The 23,167-nt window shown below is 41.0% G+C and overlaps 1 protein-coding gene across 15 annotated transcripts in view; it reads left to right on the top strand.

The window, feature by feature from the left end:
* KCNMA1 (potassium calcium-activated channel subfamily M alpha 1) overlaps positions 1-23,167 on the top strand; it is a 775,740-nt gene that overhangs the window by 584,193 nt on the left and 168,380 nt on the right. For all 15 annotated transcript variants that reach the window (XM_088842052.1, XM_088842055.1, XM_088842056.1 and 12 more), the window contains one exon: positions 17,044-17,153. In XM_088842052.1, coding sequence (XP_088698178.1) covers positions 17,044-17,153 — 110 coding nt within the window. The remainder of the gene's footprint in view (positions 1-17,043; positions 17,154-23,167) is intronic.

Below are 23,167 nucleotides of genomic sequence, written 5' to 3'. Positions count from 1 at the left end.
ATAACTTTTATTATGTTGAGGTATGTTCTTTCTATGCCTGCTTTCTGGAGGTTTTTTTTTTTAATCATAAATGGATGTTGAATTTTGTCAAAGGCTTTCTCTGCATCTATTGAGATAATCATATGGTGTTTATTTTTCCATTTGTTAATGTGGTGTATCCCATTGATTGATTTGCAAATGTTGAAGAATCGTTGATCCCTGGGATAAAGCCCACTTGGTCATGATGTATAATCTTTTTAATATGTTGGATTCTCTTTGCTAGAATTTTGTTAAGGATTTTTGCATCTATGTTCATCAGTGATATTGGCCTGTAGTTTTCTTTTTTTGTGCCATCTTTATCTGGTTTTGGTATTAGGGTGATGGTGACCTCATAGAATGAGTTTGGAAGTTTACCTTCCTCTGCAATTTTCTGGAAGAGTTTGAGTAGGATAGGTGTTAGCTCTTCTCTAAATTTTTGGTAGAATTCAGCTATGAAGCTGTCTGGTCCCGGGCTTTTGTTTGTTGGAAGATTTCTGATTACAGTTTTGATTGCCGTGCTTGTGATGGGTCTGTTAAGATTTTCTATTTCTTCCTGGTTCAGTTTTGCAAAGTTATACTTTTCTAAGAATTTGTCCATTTCTTCCAGGTTGTCCTTTTTATTGGCATATAATTAATGATAGTAGTCTCTTATGATCCTTTGTATTTCTGTGTTGTCTGTTGTGATTTCTCCATTTTCATTTCTAATTTTATTGATTTGATTCTTCTCCCTTTTTTTCTTGATGAGTCTGGCTAACATTTTGTCTATTTTATTTATATTCTCAAAGAAACCAGTTTTTAGCTTTGTTGATTTTTGCTATGGTCTCCTTTGTTTCTTTTTCATTTATTTCTGCCCTAATTTTTATTTATTTCCTTCTACTAAACCTGGGGTTCTTCATTTCTTCTTTTTCTAGTTAACAGTAACACAATAATAGTGGGAGACTTTAATACTCCACTCACACCTATGGATAGATCAACTAAACAGAAAATTAGCAAGGAAACGCAAACTTTAAATGATACAATGGACCAGTTAGACCTAATTGATATCTATAGGAGATTTCACCCCAAAACAATGAATTTCACCTTTTTCTCAAGTGTACATGGAACCTTCTCCAGGATAGATCACATCCAGGGCCATAAATCTAGCCTCGGTAAATTCAAAAAAATTGAAATCATTCCAAACATCTTTTCTGATCACAATGTGATAAGATTAGATGTCAACTACAGGGGAAAAAAACTATTAAAAATACAAGCATATGGAGGCTGAACAACATATACTTCTGAATAACCAACAAATCACAGAAGAAATAAAAAAAGAAATCAAAATATGCATAGAAACAAATGACAATGAAAACATAACAACCCAAAACCTATGGGATTCAGTAAAAGCAGTGCTAAGAGGAAGGTTCATAGTAATACAACTTTATCTCAAGAAATAAGGGAAAAATCAAATAAATAACCTAACTCTACACCTAAAGCAACTAGAAAAAGAAGAAATGAAGAACCCCAGGGTTAGTAGTAGGTCTTGTTTAAATCTTGCAAACACGTTGATAATTTTATGGTAGCATGTATAATTGACCTGTTTTATTTTAGACTGCAAGTCCTGGCCACATTTCTATGGGTTGTAATTCCAATATGAGTTGAGTTTTCAAAACATTGGCAGGGCTATTTGGATGTGTCCCACATCGATTTCAACCTGGGTAATAGAGTATGCTTTGGTTTTCAAAATCTATACTGTGTAGGGTCAGTTTCTTCCTTGCACAGCTCAGGTTGAGCCCAGGAGTTCATAACTAATTGTAAGGAGCTACTTTAAGTTCTCTTTCGCTGTGATCTCCAGGGGAATTTGAGCTTCCATGGGATCTTCTTTTCTATCCTCTGACCAGAAAGCTGGGGCTTTAGCTACCTGGATTTGTTATCTACTTTCTACTATTGTGTTCTCAACTGGGCAAACCAGTGGGAGAACAAAGAGAGACTCCCTTGGGACCTCAGATCCTCAGGCCAGAAAAGTTTTTCCTACCTTCTTTTATCTCCCATTGCCACTACTGCTACTGCCACCACTGGGTGCTTAGGGGTTGGGGTCCAAAAGAAGAGAAGAAAAGAAAAAATACCCTAAGCCATGATTTTCCCAACTCTTGCTCTGAGTGTTAAGAACCCTTTCTACTGGTCTTGAGTCAGAGCAAGAGCTTTTCTTGGAGCTTTCTCTTTTTACATTCTTGTCTTCATTTACAGATTTTGGTTTTCCTTGAAGTCAGGCTAGAGGATACCAGAGCAAATACAAACTCTGCTGATCTGGTTCAGTTCAGTTCAGTCACTCAGTCGTGTCCGACTCTTTGTGACCCCATGAATCACAGCATGCCAGGCCTCCCTATCCATCACCAGCTCCCGGAGTTCACTCAAGCTCATGTCCATCGATTCGGTGATGCCATCCAGCCATCTCATTCTCTATCGTCCCCTTCTCCTCCCACCCTCAATCCCTCCCAGCATCAGAGTCTTTTCCAGTGAGTCAACTCGTCACATGAGGTGGCCAAAGTATTGGAGTTTCAGCTTTTGCATCAGTCGTACTTCCAATTCTGGTCGTTTCTCCTAACCTGTTTACTGTGTATGTCTCAGAGTCTTCAAGTATCAGCTGTATGCATTTTTTCCGGATCTAACAGATGCATTCAATGAAAGACACATGATGGAATGTCCTTATTCTATTTTAAACAGAGTCAGAAACCCAGATATCACTTTAGAAATGATATTCTATGTTTGTCCTTTATAGCTGGACCAGGGGGAGTACTGTCTCTAAGGCAGTGTCATCGTTATCATCATCATGTCCTTTTAGCATATTCAGCAGTCACTGTCTTTAGGGGTGAGTTTGAGGTAATCAGCCTTTTTCATCAGTGACTATGAATAACATAACCTGGCAGGCTGCATTACATTGGAATCCTATTCATTCCCTGGTAGAACAATAGGAGGTAGCTGTTTCCACTTCAGACTCATTTGGCTGATTTAGAGAAACTTTGGGACACCTGTAAAATGACGCTGAGATCATTTTAGGCATCCATCTGCCATCTTGAAAAACGGCATGCAATAAAACCTTTCAACTGGGTATAATTTTTGTAGTTTTTATCATTAGCTGTCACACATATCCCATGGTAGCAAGAATGATGGAGGCCCACTGATTAGAGTTTCAGGTACAAAGAAATATGGGGGTCCTGCCTCAACACTGTGCTTTGCATACACTAGGAGTTTGGAAGTAGACCAGGAAGTGAATGGAATTAACTGATGTTATATAAGTGAGAGATATCACTTCCTCCCTTTTCCTTTCCCTGTTAGCAGGTAGAGTATCTCTGCCTACCAGGAATTAGCATACATCACTATGCCCACTGACCTTGGTGTGCAGAAGCTCTTTGCTGTGATCAGTCTGCCAAGAAAAGTCTATTTATGCCTAGCCTCCATATTTGTGGCATTTCTTTTTCAGACAGTGGATTTAATTAGGTTCTTTTTTTCCCCCCTAGACTGTGACAGTGGGGCTTCCCAAGTGGTGTTAGTGGCAAAGAATCTGCTTGCCAATGTAGGAAATGTAAGAGACACGAGTTCAATCCCTGGGTCAGGAAGATCCCCTGGAAAAGGACATGGCAACCCACTCCAGTTTTCTTGCCTGGAGAAATCCCATGGATAGAGGAGCCTGGGGGGCTACAGTCTAAAGGGTCGCAAAGAGTCAGACAAAACTGAGGTGGCATAGCATAGCATAGACTGTGACAAAATAAATATCATTTCTTAAGGACTTTCTGTTGGTTTCTTGTTGGCGATGAGAAGTCCTTTTATTTCAATGGTTGGGTATATTTTTCTTCTCCTTAAAGTTAGTGAGGAAAGTACCAGAGAAAGAGGAATATTTGGTGCCTCTTTCAGCATTTGGATGAAGTATTAGACTTGATCATCCACAAATCTTGTATGGTGTCTCCCTGTCCAAGTAGATCCATGGAACACACTGTTATTCCAGTGTGCCCCCATATCCTCATCCTTCTTGCTCTCCCTCACTCACGGAATGTGAATGGAATTGTGAAGCTGTGTGGCGGGCAGAGGCCTAGGGTAGTGGGATTTCTGATTTAGAACATGATTTGTTGTAAGACCTCGCTTTGCTTGCTTAAGCTTTCTGGGCTTCATACTACCCACTGTAAGAAGTGGAAGAGCCTAGCAGACTGTTGGAAAATTACCAATATATGATGGCACTCACCCTCTTTATCCTTCTTAAGGTGGTATGGTTTGGGTTTGCAATGAGACCTGATACTGGATTAGGATTGGGCCACTGATGGGAGAACACAGAGGGGTGAACTTCATCTAAAACTATCCCCTAGGGTGGTGTCAAGGCAGCCTACCCTAGATTACTTATGATTTTGTGTTGCCAACATCTTTGTAAAAGACTGATATTGGGGAAGTCTCTGGGATTCTTTGTGGTGAGATACAGAATTAGCAGAATTTTCTGCCTGAATACATTTTCTAGGATTGCAGCATTATTCATTAGCCTAAGTGACACTGGGTACTTTAAATACCTCAATTCTCTTCCAGAAACCCACCCCTGTCCCAAAGCTAGAAGCTTTTCTCTGTATATACAGGTGAAACCTGTGTGTGCCTATCTGACTTTTCCCAGGTGTCTCAGTGAATGGAGATTTGCTGACTGTTCTTTTCCATATGTAATGAAATTCCAACTAGCAAGAGCAGCCCTGCCCAGGACAGAGCCCTGCAGTGGCAGTTTCTGGAAGAACAGCTGTATGCTGGGCTGTGTCACCTATGGAGAAATTTGAGAGTGTAGCAACCTCCTGGGTCCTGCCTGGAGTATTGATATATACTATTCTAAGTCGCTTCAGTCGTGTCCGACTCTGTGCGACCCCTTAGACAGCAGCCCACCAGTCTCCCCCGTCCCTGGGATTCTCCAGGCAAGAATACTGGAGTGGGCTGCCATTTCCTTCTCCAGTGCATGTAAGTGAAAAGTCAAAGTGAAGTCGCTCAGTTGTATCTGACTCTTAGCGACCCCATGGACTGCAGCCCACCAGGCTCCTCCATCCATGGGATTTTCCAGGCAAGAGTACTGGAGTAGGGTGCCATTGCCTTCTCCACTGATATATAATATATATATATATATATGTATATACTAATAGACAGCATATTAAAAAGCAGAGACATTACTTTGCCAACAAAGGTCTGTCTAGTCAAGGCTATGGTTTTTCCAGTAGTCATGTATGGATGTGAGCGTTGGACTATAAAGAAAGCTGAGCACCGAAGAATTGATTCTTTTGAACTGTGGTGTTTGAGAAGACTCTTGAGAGCCCCTTGGACTGCAAGGAGATCCAACCAATCCATCCTAAAGGAAATCAGTCCTGAATGTTCATTGGAAAGACTGATGTTGAAGCTGAAACTCCAGTACTTTGGCTACTTGATGCAAAGAGCTGACTCATTTGAAAAGACCCTGATGCTGGGAAAGATTGAAGGCAGGCGGAGAAGGGGACAACAGAGGATGAGATGGTTGGATGGCATCACCGACTCAATGGACATGAGTTTGAGTAAACTGTGGCAGTTGGTGATGGACCGGGAGGCCTGGCAGGCTGCAGTCCATGGGGTCACAAAGAGTCGGACACAACTGAGAAATTGAACTGAACTGATGGACTTGATCTTGCTCATGGGATCAATGAGCATAGGGATAGGGAGACCTCTCCCTGACCAAAAAGGATTATCACAAGTCTTCTTTTTCTTCTCATCTTATACCAACTGGAGGACATCATCCTGGAAATTTTCTGGGAATACTGAACTTTAACAAGAGTAGAATCTAGTGAGTCTCTACTTAAAGGGATGTGGGCAGAAGTCAACCCCAGAAACCAGAAGTAGCTAATCCAGTCAACCCATCAGGGTCTTTTTGTCTCAGGGGTCCTTTCAGGAGACCAGACTGGGTCTTTCTATATCAGATTACATACGACCTTTCTGATCACATATTCCCTTTCTCCCATTTGGGGAGACAGTCAGTTCTTCCAAATGCCTAATGTCTCTCTTATCATCCTTTCTATTCAGCGTGAACTTGGGAGGGGGAGGAGGAAGGAGGACCTCCAGGGAACACTGCTATCTTTAGGGGATATACTCAAGCTACTTAGTTTTTCTCCTCAATCCAGAGGATCATTGGATGATCAGTGATGTTCCAGGTTTTTCTACCAGAGCTAAGCCATGGATCAGTGGCCCTGCATCTAACTAGCTATGTTCCTTTTGTGAGATGTCCTCATAATCACCATCACCGGCATCCTCACCATCATCATCAGTAACATCAGCGTCATCACGATCCCCAACGTCATTACCATCACGAACATTCATTATTTATAATGCTAGAACATTTATAGAACATCTACAGGGTAGACGTCCAGTAAGTGCCATCTTTTAATATGATTAAACTACCAGAGTACCCATCGCATAGGAACGACTCAGCAAAAATTAGCTATTTGTCAGGTTCTACGTTAGTGCTTTACAGGGATCACTTCATTTCATCTGTCTTCCTAAGAAGTAGGTACTATTGTTGTTCTTATTTTTCAGGTGAGGGGATCAAGGCTTGGGGAGGTTATATAATTTGGCCTGGGGCATTCAGTGAGATGGGATTTGAACTTAGAGGCTGCATGTGCTTCGTTACTTCCTGCCTTGTACTGCCCTCGGGATCAGGGCTCCTCTTAAAAAGAAACTGCTAAGCCCAGCTAAACACCTAAGCAATTTTATAAGCTGTCCACTTTCAATCTCTGAACCAAACGTCTTTTTGATGAGGCCCAAAATCCACTCTAGGAAGCCACAGAGGGGAATTTCTGAAGTCATTTTAACTTCTTGTGAAAATATTCTCTAGCTGGCAAGAGATTTTCTAGATAACAATGAATACACAATAAAGCGGATGCCTCTGCCCTGGATACCTGGCTCACAAATAACCCATTTGGCTTCCCAATCATCCTGATACCTAAAACTAGCAGAATTTATGCTCATGGCTTGAATGGCTCTGTTCAGCCAGAAAGGCGAAGTTTATGGCTGAAACCCTTTGCTCTGAAATGAAATCTAGTCTCTTTGGCCCGACTTTATTAGGCCGTATTGTACAGCGATAGAAGACATAAGTATCCGGAATCTGCTGTCACTAAAACAGGACTGAGTTGGCAAGCATTTTTATCCTCTCACTCAACACTTTGTCCTAAAATGGAAAAGTTAGATAAAAATTAGGGACACAAATTAGAGCCATTTTCTGAAAGTTTCATTTTAATTGAATTAAATATAGCCATGTCATTGTTCTCTTTTTACACAGCCCACACTGAAATGGAGACTAAGCTATCATTGGGGTCACTGGATCAATGGAGAGAGACTAAGTAGATAAATCTGGATTCCTGAAATATTGTTTAGACTAATGACCACAACAACCAAAACACTGGGATACCCATCTTGTGTTTAATTATCCACAAGCTTTCACTGTAACTGGCTCCAGTATTTAGTGATACTTGTAGAAAGCATCCATTTTCATCTCTTACTCAAATCTGCTAGGCCATAATTGATTCCCTGGTCCTCAAAGGCATGATGGAGAATACTTGTTCCCTGTTCTTCACTCTCTTTGGGAGTACCTCTGCTACTCTGTGTGTGATCCATGTTTGGGGAGTATTGATGTTATCTGTGAGCTTATTATAAATGCAGGATCTTAGACCTCACTCTAGGACTACAGACAACTCATTTTCATCAGAGTCTGGGAAGCACTGGACTCAACAGCCTTAAATGTGCCCACTGGTAAGAAATTATCCTGTGTTAACATCAGTGAGTACAGTGAGATTCTCCCCAATCTGTCTAAAATATTGAAGATTTTCTAAAGTATAGGTAATTCTCCAGTGATTTGTCTCATCAGAACCAACCTTATGATTCCTGTGCTGATTCAAGTGCTTCTCTAACTCCTTTCTTTTCTCCCAGTTCTTAATTAATTAGTTAATTAATAGCCAACAGTTGTTTTTGACCTGTTTTAGGAGCAATGGAATTGCCAAGTACAGCCTTTGCTGGACTCTTATTTCCTGCTGAATTGTTGTTTGATCCTACATTGAAATTCAGAGAGTGAAATAAGAAGACTGAGGGCTGGGTCACATGGGAAAGAGAGCATAGTCATGGACAGAGCAATGGGGGCTCCTTTTTGTAGGCAGGGTGGTGGGACTGTAGCTAGAAGGAAGAAGAACTTCTATTAGATTGGTGGCAAATACACCAGTTCCTGAGAGTCCCTCCTTTCATATTCAAATCTCTAAGGTATTGGATCTAAAATTTAGAAAATCATAAACCACTTACTAAGTAGCCCAAGATGTTCTGTGATGACAAAATTTCCCAAAAATGTATTGCTCAGTAAGTTCTGGGAAGTTTAAAAATCACCCAATTATACACATTCCCAGTGAGATACCAAGATGTAGAATTTTTCAGCATTCAGAGGCACAAATTGGTTTCTTTTATGGTTAACACTAAATGTTATGAAATTATCAGTACTGACTTGTGATTGGATGCCTAGAAAAATTAGACTTGTCTCTCTTTCTCCAGTTTTGTCTTGCTCAGTTCAATTCAACAAATATTAATTAAGCACTTCTTATAAGCACCTGATAGGGTAGTATGCTGCTTGTTCTAGAAGATACAAAGTTGAATACATTAGCGAGGAGCTTGTGTTTCAAATTCCACTTTATTATAATTCTTGCCAGTCATTAGAAGTCTCAGATGCTTTGATGATTAGCTAACTATAACTAATATGTACTGAGTGCTTCCTGCAAGCCAGGGAGTGTTCTAAGCGTTCTTTATACGTCAACTTATTTAGCCCTCCCAAGCTCCCCAGAGGTGGGCATGATTGTGTTCCTATTAAGGCAGGACAGAGCACATCAAATTGGGGAACCCAGTGAAGACCACACAGATGAGATGGCATATGATGGGAATTTCACAGTAAGAGATGGATTCTGACAGTAGAATCAGGGAAATGAAGTGGTGGGGAGATCAGTGAGAGGGAATGTTAAGAATAGCATCCCTGTCTCCACCAGCTCCTCCTTGAAATAAAGGATTCCATAACTATCATGTTTCCTGCTATGAAGATTTAAAACTCATAGTAACATGTGAAATACTCTGCATTGCACTAAGAAAAGTCCCAGTTTGGCTTTGTGAAATCCACTGCTTCCCAAATGTATTTCATCATCCATTCAACAAATATTGAGTTACTGCTGTGTTCCATTCACTGTTCCAGGCACTACAGACTTAGATGAATTTTTCTGCCTTTAAAAAAACCTACATTTTAATGGGGACTAACAGGATTCCCTGTTCACTCTCTTGTGTTCAGGGCAACACTTGTTATCAAGTTCTGTTGAGTTTACTTTGGGAAATCTTGGTTGGGAATAATCCTGCTTTACTGGAATTTGGGGAAAATTGTGAGAAGTAAGGTTTGTAAGATAAAGTGGGACCAGTGTAACTGCAAATGCAGTCTGTGGATGGGTGCTGTGAACTGTTTGCCTCTAGGAAGAATCAGGTACAGGAAATGAGAGGAAGTACTTAGGAACTTCTAAGTTCCTAAATCTTTGATAAATTCATTTTATATTGGTTGAATCTAACGATAAAAGTTTTGGACTTGTACTTTGCATCTCTTGTCTATTCTTCTTCTTTTTTTTTTTTTTAGAAATTCATTTCTGTTAGATTTTTGCAGAAGTTTGAGTCTGCCAAACAATGAATATTAGAAATATAAACAAAATCCAGTCTCTTACCCCAAATGGGTTGAGAGGCAGTTCTGGAAAACCCTGCCTGCCAGGGGCTGGATTACTCTCCTGAGGATTGCTCAGCAGGTGTCTGCTTGAGAACACTCATTTGTTGCTTGCGCTACCCAGATGAGAATTATTTTTAGTAGTATTTTAAGAGCCTTATTATTTGAAGTACAAATGAGAATGTTCTTAACTATTGTGAAGATTGCAAAACCAAGTTCTATTTGGACAGATAGTGAATAGACGCATCTTTAAAAAGGTCTGACATCACTTAAGTATAAATACCTTTTCTGCATTGAAGAGGAAAAGAAGGAAAGGGTAGACAAACCTACATATTGAAAAAATTACCAGTTTCCTGCCACATAGGTGATATTTTCTGAAATTATAAGTAGTAATTCTACTCTTTCTGCTACCCCTTCCTTTAACTGCAGTTCCTCTGGCATTCTTTGTTTCTGTGTTTTCAGAAATAATCTGAACTGGAGTAACATGGGAGGTGGGTAGAGGTGGGAAATGATCTGTATTCTGTGGTCTGTTAGCCTCTCTCTGCACACTTTGTGTGGACTGATTTTTTTTTTTTTTCATAATGCCTGATGGAAGAAATCTCACTTGATAGTCTGCAGCCCACTAGTCTGGGAATAAGATATTTGGCTCAAGTCCACCCCAAAATTTATCTTTGGAGTTGTTTATTTATTCGTTCAATGCTGAAGCAACCAATTATCTGGCATTCCATCAAATCCCAAATAATGTATTTTAATTGACATTGTCCTGAAGCCTTTGGACAATCTGAGATCCTTTGGTCCTATCCTCTCATTCTGGAAAATGCAATCTGAAATAGGCCATAATGGTGGAATGCCAGATCATTATGGGGTCCCTGAAATCCAATGCTGCTCTAGGAAGGGCAGCCGGCCTGAGTGTACATCCAAGAAGTACAGCGTTGATATGCAATTTGGCACAGAGGAGAGATATATTCTGAAAAGGTGCAAATCACTATTGGTATCCCATCTCTTCTGCTTCTTTCCTGTCATTTCAACTGTATCACCTGTTTCTTCCACCCTTAGAAAGCTGTGCAGGGAGGCATTCTCTGTTCTGGCACCCATGAGGACTAGCAAGACTCAAACATTTTGTTTTTAATTCTATGAGTCAATTTTAGGATTTTCAATTATATAGAACAGTGTGGAGGCTAGGAAGAGAGGGAGTAAGAGTTGCATGCCAACTAGTAAAAACTGGGCGAATTTGTTAACAATGGAACATAGAGAGAAATAAAGGAAGAGAGAGATAATCCAGGAATTGTGTCAGTGATAGTCTTCTTACCATTCACTTATCCTTAACATTCTTCTTTCCAGCAAGAAATGATTAGATGCATCACTGAATCTAATTTTTTCCCAGTGGCAGAGCATGCTGTTGAGGGATGTGGACAAAGGACCCCACTCATTTTAGTGACCAGCCTAGAGCCCACCAATGCTGATCCCATTTTTTTAAATTGTAATTAAGAGCTTGACACATTTTGTGTGGGTTCCCTCTTTTTTGAGGGAATAAATCTATTTTGTGGGATTAAAGATACATTGGCCAGTTCCTATCTCAGCCCTGTGTTTTAGACTATCACATTACAAAGGACAGAGATGAAGTATTATTTATATGCACAAATATTCAGATGCAGTTAATTAATTCTAATTAAAGACTTATGATTGAAAGCTATGCACCCTTTAAAGGAAGAATATTGAGAATTTGGATAGGTTTTTAAAAAATCATAAATGTAATAAATACCTGCTATTACAATAGCTTTCTATTCTCAATTTTAGGTGATGCTGCTGTGTTTGTTATGGCTCACCTCTTCTTATTGCAGCTATTAACATAATGGTCATTGGTTTTTATAATTTCCTCTTAGTTCATTATTTTTGATGTGCACAGCATAACATATATTTGGATTAAAACAATGTACTTGTTTTCAATTAAATAAGGATTGAGGTATGATAGTCTTTGGAATCATTTACATGACTCTGGAGGTAGGGACAGACTTTTGCAAAATTATTTAGCTGTAATCAACATGGTTATTCAGACTCTTCACTGGAAACAGAAATCACGGTGATCATAACATGCCCCAGCTGGGAAGGTTGATTTTTCACATTCACGGGGTTGTTAGCATTAGAGAAACACAGTTTCACTCTAATCAGAGAAAGCATAAAATATAAAAGGTGTCATTACTGACCCACCATTAGTAACACATGCAGAATCTGGGATCAAGAAGCTGTTACTTCCCCAGAGCCACGGCTGATGTTTCCAGTTGGATGGTACCTTTGATGATGGAACCGTCAGCCCACGGATTGGTGTACAACCATTTACTTAAGGGATTGAACTAGACTGGTTGAAAAATTAGATAATGAAGGGCAGATAAATAAGACCATGAGAAGTGTGGACGAGCGAGCCCCACAGCTCGGTTCTCTTTTTTCACTGAAGATCTGTGAGTATTTGATGAATAAGGACCCAGAGCACATCACCTGCTCATCTTTGCTAGGTGCTCTTCTAAAGCAGCAGGAGTTTGATGTGACAGCCAAAGGAGAAATTGCTGCCTCAGGAAATGCTTCGCCTTTGACTGATTGCTGAATGGCTGGCAAATTAATTTTGGCACCTTTACCTAAGTCATTTTGCTCCCATTCCTCCATTTCTCTGCTGGAAAGTATGTATTCACATTACAGTTAAAAATATGTTGACAACACAAATGTGGAGAACAGCATGTACTATTTCAGGAAAGAAGTTGTAGGCTGGGATGGTTCCATTTTATAGAATAGAAATTATGTCGTTGTGCTCTGAGAGGAGGCCTGAACTCTCCTTTCAGCTCAACTTAAAATCAATATTACTTCTCACTGACTTGTTACAAAGTCAGGGGCTCCAGGGTTTAAGATATTGAGTGCCTGAGGAGCTTCTGTTCTGGTATTTTCCTCTTAGGTAATATTTAGCAAACCTTTTATATTTAGCAAACCCTCTAAGTCCACCAAAATCCTAGTACCATTGCTTCCTTATACATTTACCTCTTCAGTCTCTAACAGGAGATAATTTGGGGGGTGGTTAATAGCATGAACTCTGAATCCTGTTTATACCACTCATTGGCTTTGTGACCTTTGGTGGGTTACTTCTCTGTGCCTCTGTTTTATCATCTGTTAAAGGGACTCATAATGACAATAATTCACTGTACTCTCTCTAGATCTCTTTGTCCACTGTCGTTGAACAGTGCCACGTTTTTAAACTCAATGTATTTCACACTAATTTTTACTTTTCTAATAATGTATCTTATTACTGCTGACAAAAGTAAAAGGAATGTGCACTGTTGCTTTGGCTCTTTTCAAAATAAGTGAAAGGTGCCATGCTTGAGACTTATAAAAGTAAACTTTGATAAGACGGGGTAATTGAAGCCCTTGCCTCAGGATGAAGATTGATGTTCTGTTGTCTCAGTTGGTGACATGTTACAGTGTCATAAGGCTGGGTGCTGGCTCCCTGCCTCTCCTGATGTGATTGGCCTGTTCCTGTCATTGTTCTGTCACAACTTGTCATTCTTGCCCTTAAGGGTTAAATGGTGTAAGTGTTTATTATAATTACTGATTCTTCTTATAGTATCATCTTGTAAATTAATTGTGGTAAAATACATACACCATAAATTTACCATTTTACCATTTAAGTCATTTTCAGTGGGATTTTCTTTTTGTGGGAACATTTATTTGAACCTGAAAAACTTGTTATCAATAGGAGACTGGGTTAAAGATACAGAAATCTGAAAGGGTTATGACAATGACTTTAAATTTCTCATCTTTTAGACTATCCATTCAATGCTGCTCCATCTTACACTGTAGATACCATCTGAGAATCTGCATATGTCTGTCAGTTCAGTCACTCAGTCGTGTCCAACTGTTTGTGACCCCATGGACTGCAGCACACCAGGCTTCCCTGTCCATCACCAACTCCCAGAGCTTACTCAAACTCATGTCCATAGAGTTGGTGATGCCATCCAACCATCTCTTCCTCTGTCGCCCCTTCTGGAGTGGGTTGCCATGCCCTCCTCCAGGGAATATTCCTGACCCAGGGATTGAACACAAGTCCTCCTGTGTTTCCTGCACTGCAGGCAGATTCTAGGTATATGTTGTGCTTTTTCTAGCACAACATAGAAAATAGAAAAGTATGCCAGTTTAAATAAAATTCAATCAGTAACTGGAAGGACTCTTAAGACACAGAATATGCTCAATAAATATTTGCTGAAAGGATGAATCAATGAAAAAAATGTATGCTAAGTTCAAAAAAACAGTAATAGTGATACTCTACAAAGAATTTGTTTCTACTTAAATTTAAGAAGTTTAATGATGAACCTACAATAAAATTTGGTCTCAAGGGTAGTTCCATTAGGCCATCGGTTCAGTTCAGTTCAGTTCAGTCACTCAGTCATGTCCGACTCTGCAACCCCATGAATCACAGCACGCCAGTCCTCCCTGTCCATCACCAACTCCCGGAGTTCACTCAAACTCATGTCCATCGAGTCGGTGATGCCAACCAGCCATCTCATTCTCTGTCTTCCCCTTCTCCTCCTGCCGCCAATCCCTCACAGCATCAGAGTCTTTTCCAGTGAGTCAACTCGTCACATGAGGTGGCCAAAGTATTGGAGTTTCAGCTTTAGCATCAGTCCTTCCAATGAACACCCAGGAGCATGAAAATAGTGATCATAACCAAAAGAGCCAAATTAAAACTGTATTAATTTAGAAGTAGTGTCAATAATTAATAATAATTAAGATAAAGTTTCATATTTTCATTATTTTTAAAACTCAAGTAGAATATTTTAATCAGCATCATAAGCAATATATTATAAAAGGAATGCCCCTGCTAAAAGAATAAGCTGAATTCTACTTCAAGGAAACTCTTTGCCCATGAAACTCAGTTATAAGGATTTATAACTGGCAATCCATCAGGTAGTATCCTATTTACCAATAAAAATTATGATAATATAGTGTCCCAAATATTATATATTTCAAACTATTTACTAATGCAGACTAAGCTTTCTTCAGATTAGTTAGCATTGATGACCTTTGCTTATTAAGTCAAGAATATGTTTTTGAAAAAATAAATTGAAGTCTTGTGAATGGGAGAGAAAAAGGTTTGTGCTTAGCAAAATAAAACATAGCATAAAACAAACATAGCAGTTAATTTTAAGTAAATCTTAAAACTTAACAATAGAAAAGGTTGAGTCCTGTCTTTGTTTTCTTTTTTAAAAGACCCCACTTTGGGGAAGACTAATGTGTAGATGAATAACCATACCCAGCAATACTGCATAGTACATGTCTAATGTGTGGGAGTAGGTTAGAAGCAGCTCAAACTAATGGGGTTAACCCACATGATTTAATCACCCAGCCCTAGCACAAAGCAGACAAATAGCAGAGAAGCAGGGAGCAGTCAATTTATTTCTAAATTATTCCTAGCTTTTGTATTTCAGAGTGTCACCAAGTAGATAGTATGTGTGTATTTCCTACTGTTTCCAAGTCTCTTATATCTCCCCCAGTTAACTGATTATTGAGCCATAAGCAAGATACATTTCATTCATTACCAGCACAGGACATTATTAAGAGTCACTTCCCTGATTGGCTGGGAAGCTCTCTTTCTTCCTCCCCCTAATCTAACCTCCAATGGAAGTGAATTTAGGAGGTGGCAGCTTGCAGATACCCAAGAACCACACAGACTGCTTATTTTCCTGGCTTGGGAATCCATGACATCCCCAAGCTCCCAGAGGGCTCAGTGTTCCTGTTGCTATTCACTTTACATAGTTTTAAATGGTTGACTCCATGGTAAATCCCTTCCAGAAATGCCTAGCTTGAAGAGGGCTTTTGGGAAAACCAGTTGGACTTGATTAATTATGGAAAAAAGACATTTAAATGAAGTTGGGATTGAGACCTTTCTGAAACTACATTTAACTTTTAGTGATATTCAAGTTAGGGTTGGAAAATTTTACTTTTTCCCCAAAGTAAAAATAGATACATTGTTTTGTGTTATACATAATGCTTATTTCAAAAGCCTTCAGACTATTCATAGTCATTCTATGTCTCAAAGATAACAGCTGTTACTGTTTTGGTATAAAGCTTTCTGTATTTTTCTATGGCTTTACAAACATTTAGTTAATTGTGGGATATTTAAAAAATATAATCAGACTATATATGCTATTTAGTAATGTGTCTTTTAATGTAATTTTCTCTATGAAGAAATTTTCATCATAATTTTTAATTGCTTTCCTGTTTCCAATGGTATAAACCTACCATTTGTGGGTTCTAATTTTTCACAAATAGAAGGATATTCTTGTACATATGTTTGTGTATACTTATATACTTTTTTTTTGCTATGAATACTGAAATTGGAATTGTGCAAAAAGAGTATTGCGCTCCAAAATCATTGCAGATGGTGACTGCAGCCATGAAATTAAAAGATGCTTACTCCTTGGAAGGAAAGCTATGACCAACCTAGACAGCATATTAAAAAGCAGAGACATCACTTTGCCAACAAAGTTCCATATAGTCAAAGCTATGGTTTTTCCAGTAGTCATTATGGATGTGAGAGTTGGACCATAAAGAAGGTCGAGTGCCAAAGAACTGATGCTTTTGAATTGTGGTGCTGCAGAAGATTCTTGAGAGTCCCTTGGACTGCAAGGAGATCACACCGGTTAGTCTTAAAGGAAGTCAACCCTGAATATTCACTGGAAGGGCTAATGCTGAAGCTTCAGTACGTTGGCCACCTAATGTGAAGAGTTGACTCACTGGAAAAGACCCTGATGCTGGGAAAGATTGAGGGCACGAGGAGAAGGGGCAACAGAGGATAAAATGGTTGGATGGCACTGCCAACTCAATGGACCTGAGTTTGAGCAAACTCAGGAGAAAGTGAAAGACAGGGAAGCTTGGCGTGCTGCAGTTCATGAGGTCGCAAGAGTTGGACATGACTTAGTGACTAAACAACAACAAAAAAGAGTATGCACTTTTAAGAACAATGAAAAATTGCTCTCAAAAAATTGTATCAATTGTGGTGAGTGCCCATGCCTCCACATTCTTAGAACTCATACTGGAGGATGTGGTGCTCTGGAGTGGATAGCTAGTCAATGAGTTTAGGGTCATGGAAAGCGTCACATGGCCATGTGGTTGTGTTCCTGGTTGTTGAAGTGAGTCACCATTGCCCAACCAGTGCATTCATTTGTTTGCCAGATGGGATAACCTGGTTTCCTTTGTACAGTCTTCTGTCCTATCTTAAACCCTTCTCCTATGTTCTTTTCCCTTAGATCGAGGAAGACACGTGGCAGAAATACTACTTGGAAGGAGTCTCAAATGAAATGTACACAGAATATCTCTCCAGTGCCTTTGTGGGTCTGTCCTTCCCTACTGTTTGTGAGTAAGTGACCGTTAACCATATACTCTTTGGCTTTCACAAACATTCAGTGTGTCCCTTGCAGGAAAAACATCTCACCTGTAGCCAGCACAGTGCAGCCATTGACAGTTACCCGTGTCCTATGCTCTGCCTTCTGCGATGAAGGGGAAAGTTGGTCTTTATATGGTCCCTGCTTTGGGGGTTTATGCTGACTTTCCTTTCCCCCCAGTTCTGAGAATCTTAGGCTTGGATCCTTCATATGCACTAAATTATGAGCTGCAGTTTTTCCTGCATATCTTGAATTTTGCCCGTGTGATATAGACACTTGTATGAAGGGTGGCACAAACCCGTGCCTTTGATTTTACCAGGGCAAGACCAAGTCGCGCTAGCTCCTTGATGAAAGAAATTTGAATTTCTTTCAATCAAGTCAGATCATAAAGACATTAGAAAAGCTGCTGTACAAAGTGCTTTCAGTATTTGCTGAGGGTATGTGGAGCCAAATGTATGCAAAGAGGCTTTTAATAGTCCTGAGCAATTTAGCCCCAAGACGGACATCTGCCACATTATAACAATAACAAGCCTTAGTGTCTCCTTCTACTGGCTCAGCAGGATTGATTTGAGCAAGGGGTAGCCCGAGCCTGCATGACCCTTTAAGGTAGAACAGGTGATCATTTAAGGGCTATGATGTCAGGAGCTCCAGGTGTCCCAGACCTCAAGAAGCTTTCACCAGGACAATGGCTCAGATTCCCCACCTAGAAGCTTACATGTTGGACAGAAGTCAAACAGATACTTGAGAAACAGAAGTCAAACAAAGCCCCATCCTTTGACACTGTAGCAAAGACTTTGGTAAACTCAAGTCTCACTGATAAAAACTGTGACGAAGCAGGAAAATCTGGGAACTCATTGCGCTGAGGAAGAAGAGATATTCCTTTGTGCTGTCTGCATGCCTGCAAACCAAACCATCCTTATGGAAAGGGTGACCTGAGGAGGACAGTCCTGGGGGCTCTTGGGCTCCTCACAGTTTTCTGTTCTATGAACAGCAGACAGGGGCCAGAGCACCCGGTAGCTTGGTGTTTACCTGTCACTGACTTCCATCAGTGAGCACAGCAGGTGCACCCTGCCTGTCCCCGGGCCCAGACCCTGAGCAATCCAAAATCGTTTGACTGTTTACTGAGATTTCTCACCCTGTCTCAATGCGGAAGTTTAAATGCTAAATGGACTGGAAAAGCGAATAGGTAATTGATTCCGAAGGAGTTATTTTCTGAAAATGGATGCCCTATTGTAACTCCCATGTGTTCCTTTCTTTGAGAGCTATTTCTCATTCCGCTGTAGAAAGGAGTTAACCATTCAGAGGCACTGGGTGGGTCCTGGAGCCCTGAGGCGGTCCCAGGGGATTTTCTCTACCTTGGAACATGGACTGCTAGGATAGAAAGCCCAGGAGGATTCAGGACTTGTATTAGAAACTGGTTCTATAAAAAGGCAGTTGAAGCCTCCTATGTCTAATGTAGGGGTGGTCTGAGCACACAGCAGACCTGCCAGGGCCTGGAGTCCCCTGTGGCACTGGGGACATGACGGAGGACCATGCGAAGCCCCCTTCTTTGGCTCTTGAGCCTCCCTGACTTGACTGGTGTCAACCTGAATGCTCCCTTGAAAGTCCATTCATCTGTGTCCCCCAATGCCGCCCCCCCTCCACGGCCCCCTGCTTTTCAACTGCTTCTCATTTTTGCTTCTGGGAACTGAGGCAGTTCATTTTAACAGTGTTGACCTGGAGGGTTAGGAGTGCTGTGTCTGGAAGTTCCAGCTGGGGTATCTCTGGGGTCAGTTTGACTCACGTATTTGTCCAACACAGTGTTTACTTTCTTAAAACTTAGTCGCCAGTGTTTCAAAGAAATGGTTTTTCACATGAAAACTAGATTAACAACCTCTTTTGAAAATTTGGTAAACCAACATGGGACCTGCATTTCTACTGAGGCCTAAGTAGCTCCGGTTCACTGTAAGGGGGTGTTTAGTGAAGGACCGTCCCCTCCCTGATGTCTTAAACTGGCCAAATTTGCATTTACATTGGTGCCTGGCCTCCTCTATGGGTGAGCTAGCCCACTCTGACATAGTGGGTGTGTGAAACTTCTCTGCCCACTGGAGCCGGCTCAAGAACTGGACACTAGTCTGTAAATATCCCCCTTGATTGATTTTCATGTTGACAACATGTTCTGAGAAGGAGAAAATCCTTCAGACATACCTTGTTGTCAGACAATTTAGTATTTGTTTGGTATAGCTTCTAGAATACAAAAAAAAAAAAGATGAAAAACTTGTGAGTGAGAATATGCTCAACTTACTGCTATTATTCCTTTAACACAATGATACAGCAGAGGTAGAAATAATCAATAAAGTAAGGACATTTAATGAGATTTAGGAACATCCCAAAACATTGAAGCTCTCCTCAAGCATTTGATTATCTGGAGGCTTAATTATCTGTGTTTTCTACTTTAAATTAAAGAAAAGCCATAACTCAAAGTTACCAGCAGTTTAATGATAAGACTCTTCAATTCAGGTTAATTAAAGCACAGCTGTAATTAGAGTGTGGGGCTGTATATCACTGGGCTGGCGCATAAGTATTTTCATTACAGTAAGAATTGGCTATTCAATTTCAAGATGACATAAAGGACGCCAAAATATATTTTCAGCTGGTTCATGTAAAAGAAAAAGAATTGGGGACTATTCTGGGTATAATAAAACACAGATAAAATATACAGATTTTCAGAGCCGTTTCTGTAATTATGCACAGCATTAAAACAATATGCAGCCAATAACGTCTTGAAGCATGAAAAGAAATAAATTTGCTCTTCCCCTGGGCTGGCAGAGTGCCCCCTTGCAGGGTAGGATCACCACACTGGAAAGCTTGGAGTTTTCTCAGAAGCTGGGAGAGTCATTCAGTGAAAAGATAAAGAGGCAGGATTAATAGGTGAAATTTGAGGTCATTCCTCAAGAGAACAGGATGTAGAAAGAAGGGAGCAAAGGCAGGAGGCCCCCAAGGTTAACTCTTTTAAGCATTTCAAGCAGAGTGATGCTTTCTCCTGCTCAGGTGAGACTTTCATGAGCCATTGGCCTCCACGTGTGCATCACCAGAAGTCATAGCTTTGCTCCAAAAACAATAATTTAGACAAAATGAAATATCATTTCTAAATATAAATATCATTTACATTTTCTCAATGGATCTTCACCACAATCCTGTGACCTTTCTGTGAATATCACCATCCCTGGGTTATAAAGGAGGACACTGAGACTCAGATGTTGGTGTTCCCTTCCAAAGACACCTAGCAGACAAATTACAGAGCCAGCCCTCCAATGCTGGGGCCTTATACAATTGAGAACAGCTTGGAGGAGCTGCTAGCTGAAGGCTAGCTAATTAAGAATCTCCTGGGGAGCTTATTAAACAGAGAGATTTCTAGACTCCATCTCCAGATTTTATATCTGGGATAAGCCTCCCAAATCGTCATTTGTTTTGCAAGTAAGTCAGGTGATTCTGGTTCGAAGTCTGATGACTCAAAACCTCTACAGACCCCATTACTCCACACACAGGCTGAAATAACCTCTTATTTCCACTTCAGTCCTTAGGTTGGGAAGATCTCCTGGAGCAGGGAATGGCTACCCACTCCAGTATTCTTGCCTGGGAAATCCCATGGATAGAGGAGCCTGGTGGGCTATAGTTCATTGGGACACATGAGTCAGACACAACTTAGAGACTAAACCACCCCACTCCGGGCTTACCTAGTGGGATGATTTTCTCTGATTTTGGCCAAATCATAGAATTGTAGGTGGGCCACATCTTATAAGCTAATGTTAAGATTTGTGTCTTTGTGGCAGCTTCCTCTTCATCTCTCCTTTTTCATGAAAGGGTATTCTGCAATCTCTATGGACATTAGATGTGAGTCTACCCACTACCATGCCAGGCAACCCGTGACTGCTCTCCCCACTCTTTGCACCTAATTCAAATCAGAATAGGAAAAAGGCATGGGGATACTGAGCCCTTTAATGCTCTCTGTCCACTGGGGATCATAAAGCAGTTTCAGATAAGCACCAAATGCAGGGAAAGACAATTCAGGATACAACTGGCTAGATACCTCTTGACCTTGAGGGCATCATGGTAGCCATTCCTAGAATACCCTTAACTTATTTCTTTTAAGGACCAGCAACTCCTGAACATCTCCCCTTGGTTTTTGCATGGCTGACTTTCCCCTGGCTCTGTGTGGCAATAAGATCAAGGCAGAAGAGTTTTGGGATCTGAAGGAGAGGGTGCCATCCACTGCTCTCTAAACACCAGAAAACAAGCTGCTCCATTTCCCCTCGTATTCCTCATCTTCCTCAGCAAGGGGCTGTGGAGGGTGCAGATGGCCAGTGCCAGCCAAGCCTACAGGAAGCCAGGGGCTGGGGTATGAGGCTATGTTTGCACTAAGGGGTCCTGTTTTTGAGTAGTTTGAATAGTAGGGTGCTGTGTGATATCATGAAGTGTGAACTGTGGAATTGCAAGGGACACACCCCCAGATCAACGACTTGCTGGACATGTGATTTGGACAAGATGTTTGATTTCTGCCTATCCTTCTCCTGATAATTACCAACTGCCTGACCTTAGACTTGGTGCCTACTCCCTGTCTCCTCATCTCTGAAATCAAAATGATGGAACTTTTCTCAGTACCAGTTAATCCTTTTCCCCTCTTTTGCTGCCTTCTTACCATCCTTCTGTTTTGCCCCACTGAATAGACTGTAAGCACCAAGAAAGAAAGAAATATATCCTGGCATTTCCAAGTTTTGTTTACTGTTTAGAAAATTCTACCATCAGTCACCAGCCAGTTAATCAGCTAGATGTTTAATTATCTTGGGATATTTGTGCCAGTGTGTAGGCATGATGCTGTCTCTAGAAGAACCTACAATTAGATTTGATTAAATATATGCTCATTAAAGGGCATCCCAGGTGGCGCTAGTGGTAAAGAACCTGCCTACCAATGCAGGAGATGTAAGAGATGCAGGTTCGATCCCTGGGTTGGTAATATCCCCTGGAGGAGGGAATGGTAATCCACGCCAGTATTCTTGCCTGGAGAATCCCATGGACAGAGGAGCCTGGGGGGCATAGGTTGCAAAGAATCCAGCATTACTGAAGAGATTGAGCATGCATGCATGCTCTTGAAAAGATTAATACTAATACTTTCAAATGCCAGGGCAAGGATTCTGTTTCCCTACAGCAACTGCCTTCTGAAAGTTTGCAGTCTGGCCAAAGAAAGCAATACCCATCCTCAGAGAGAGATGAGTACGCCCACTGATGAGAGCTGGACGAGTGCACACAACCAGGGAACAGAGACTGAGAGCTTCAAGGGCAGGGAGTCCCCGTAGGCTGGAGGTGCAGAAGAGGCTTCTAGAAAGAGATGACGCTTGAGGTGTGCCTTGTATGGAGGCTAGGCTCAGAGAAGAAATAGAGAGAAGAGGGGATTCTAAGTGGTAAGGAACCAGGAGGCTAAAACTGAGAGAGAGAGTGAAGTCGCTCAGTCGTGTCCGACTCTACGACCCCATGGACTGCAGCCCACCAGGCTCCTCGGTCCATGGGATTCTCCAGGCAAGAGTACTGGAGTGGGTTGTGATTTCCTTCTCCAGGAGATCTTCCCAACCCAGGGATCGAACCCGGGTCTCCTGCATTGTAGGGAGACGCTTTACCATCTGAGCTACTAGGGAAGTGCAGAACTCTCTCAACACTTAGATCTCAGATTTTCCAAGAACAATAGATTTCCCCTTTAGATGGGAGAAGGAAACAAATCAGAGTTCTTCTGACGTGATGTTCTCATGGAGAAACTGTGATAGTGTTTTGTTATCATGAGAACTAGCAAATGAGAGGATGCACATACACCCCCGCCCCCGCTCACCCCACCTCCAGGTAGGAAAATGAGGGCAGAGGAGGGAGATGGGGGAAAGAGGAGTGGAGGAAGCCACATGGTCACAGATTGACTACTGCAGGAACACTGTATGCCAGGTCCTGCATCTCATGGTGAGCAGAT

This window comes from Moschus berezovskii, chromosome 12, assembly GCF_049115385.1.
Source record: "Moschus berezovskii isolate FMDL1 chromosome 12, NW_MosBer_1.0, whole genome shotgun sequence".
Taxonomy (NCBI): Eukaryota; Metazoa; Chordata; class Mammalia; order Artiodactyla; family Moschidae; genus Moschus; species Moschus berezovskii.
Note: the sequence above shows the minus strand (reverse complement) of the source record. Positions and strands in the feature narration are given on the sequence as shown.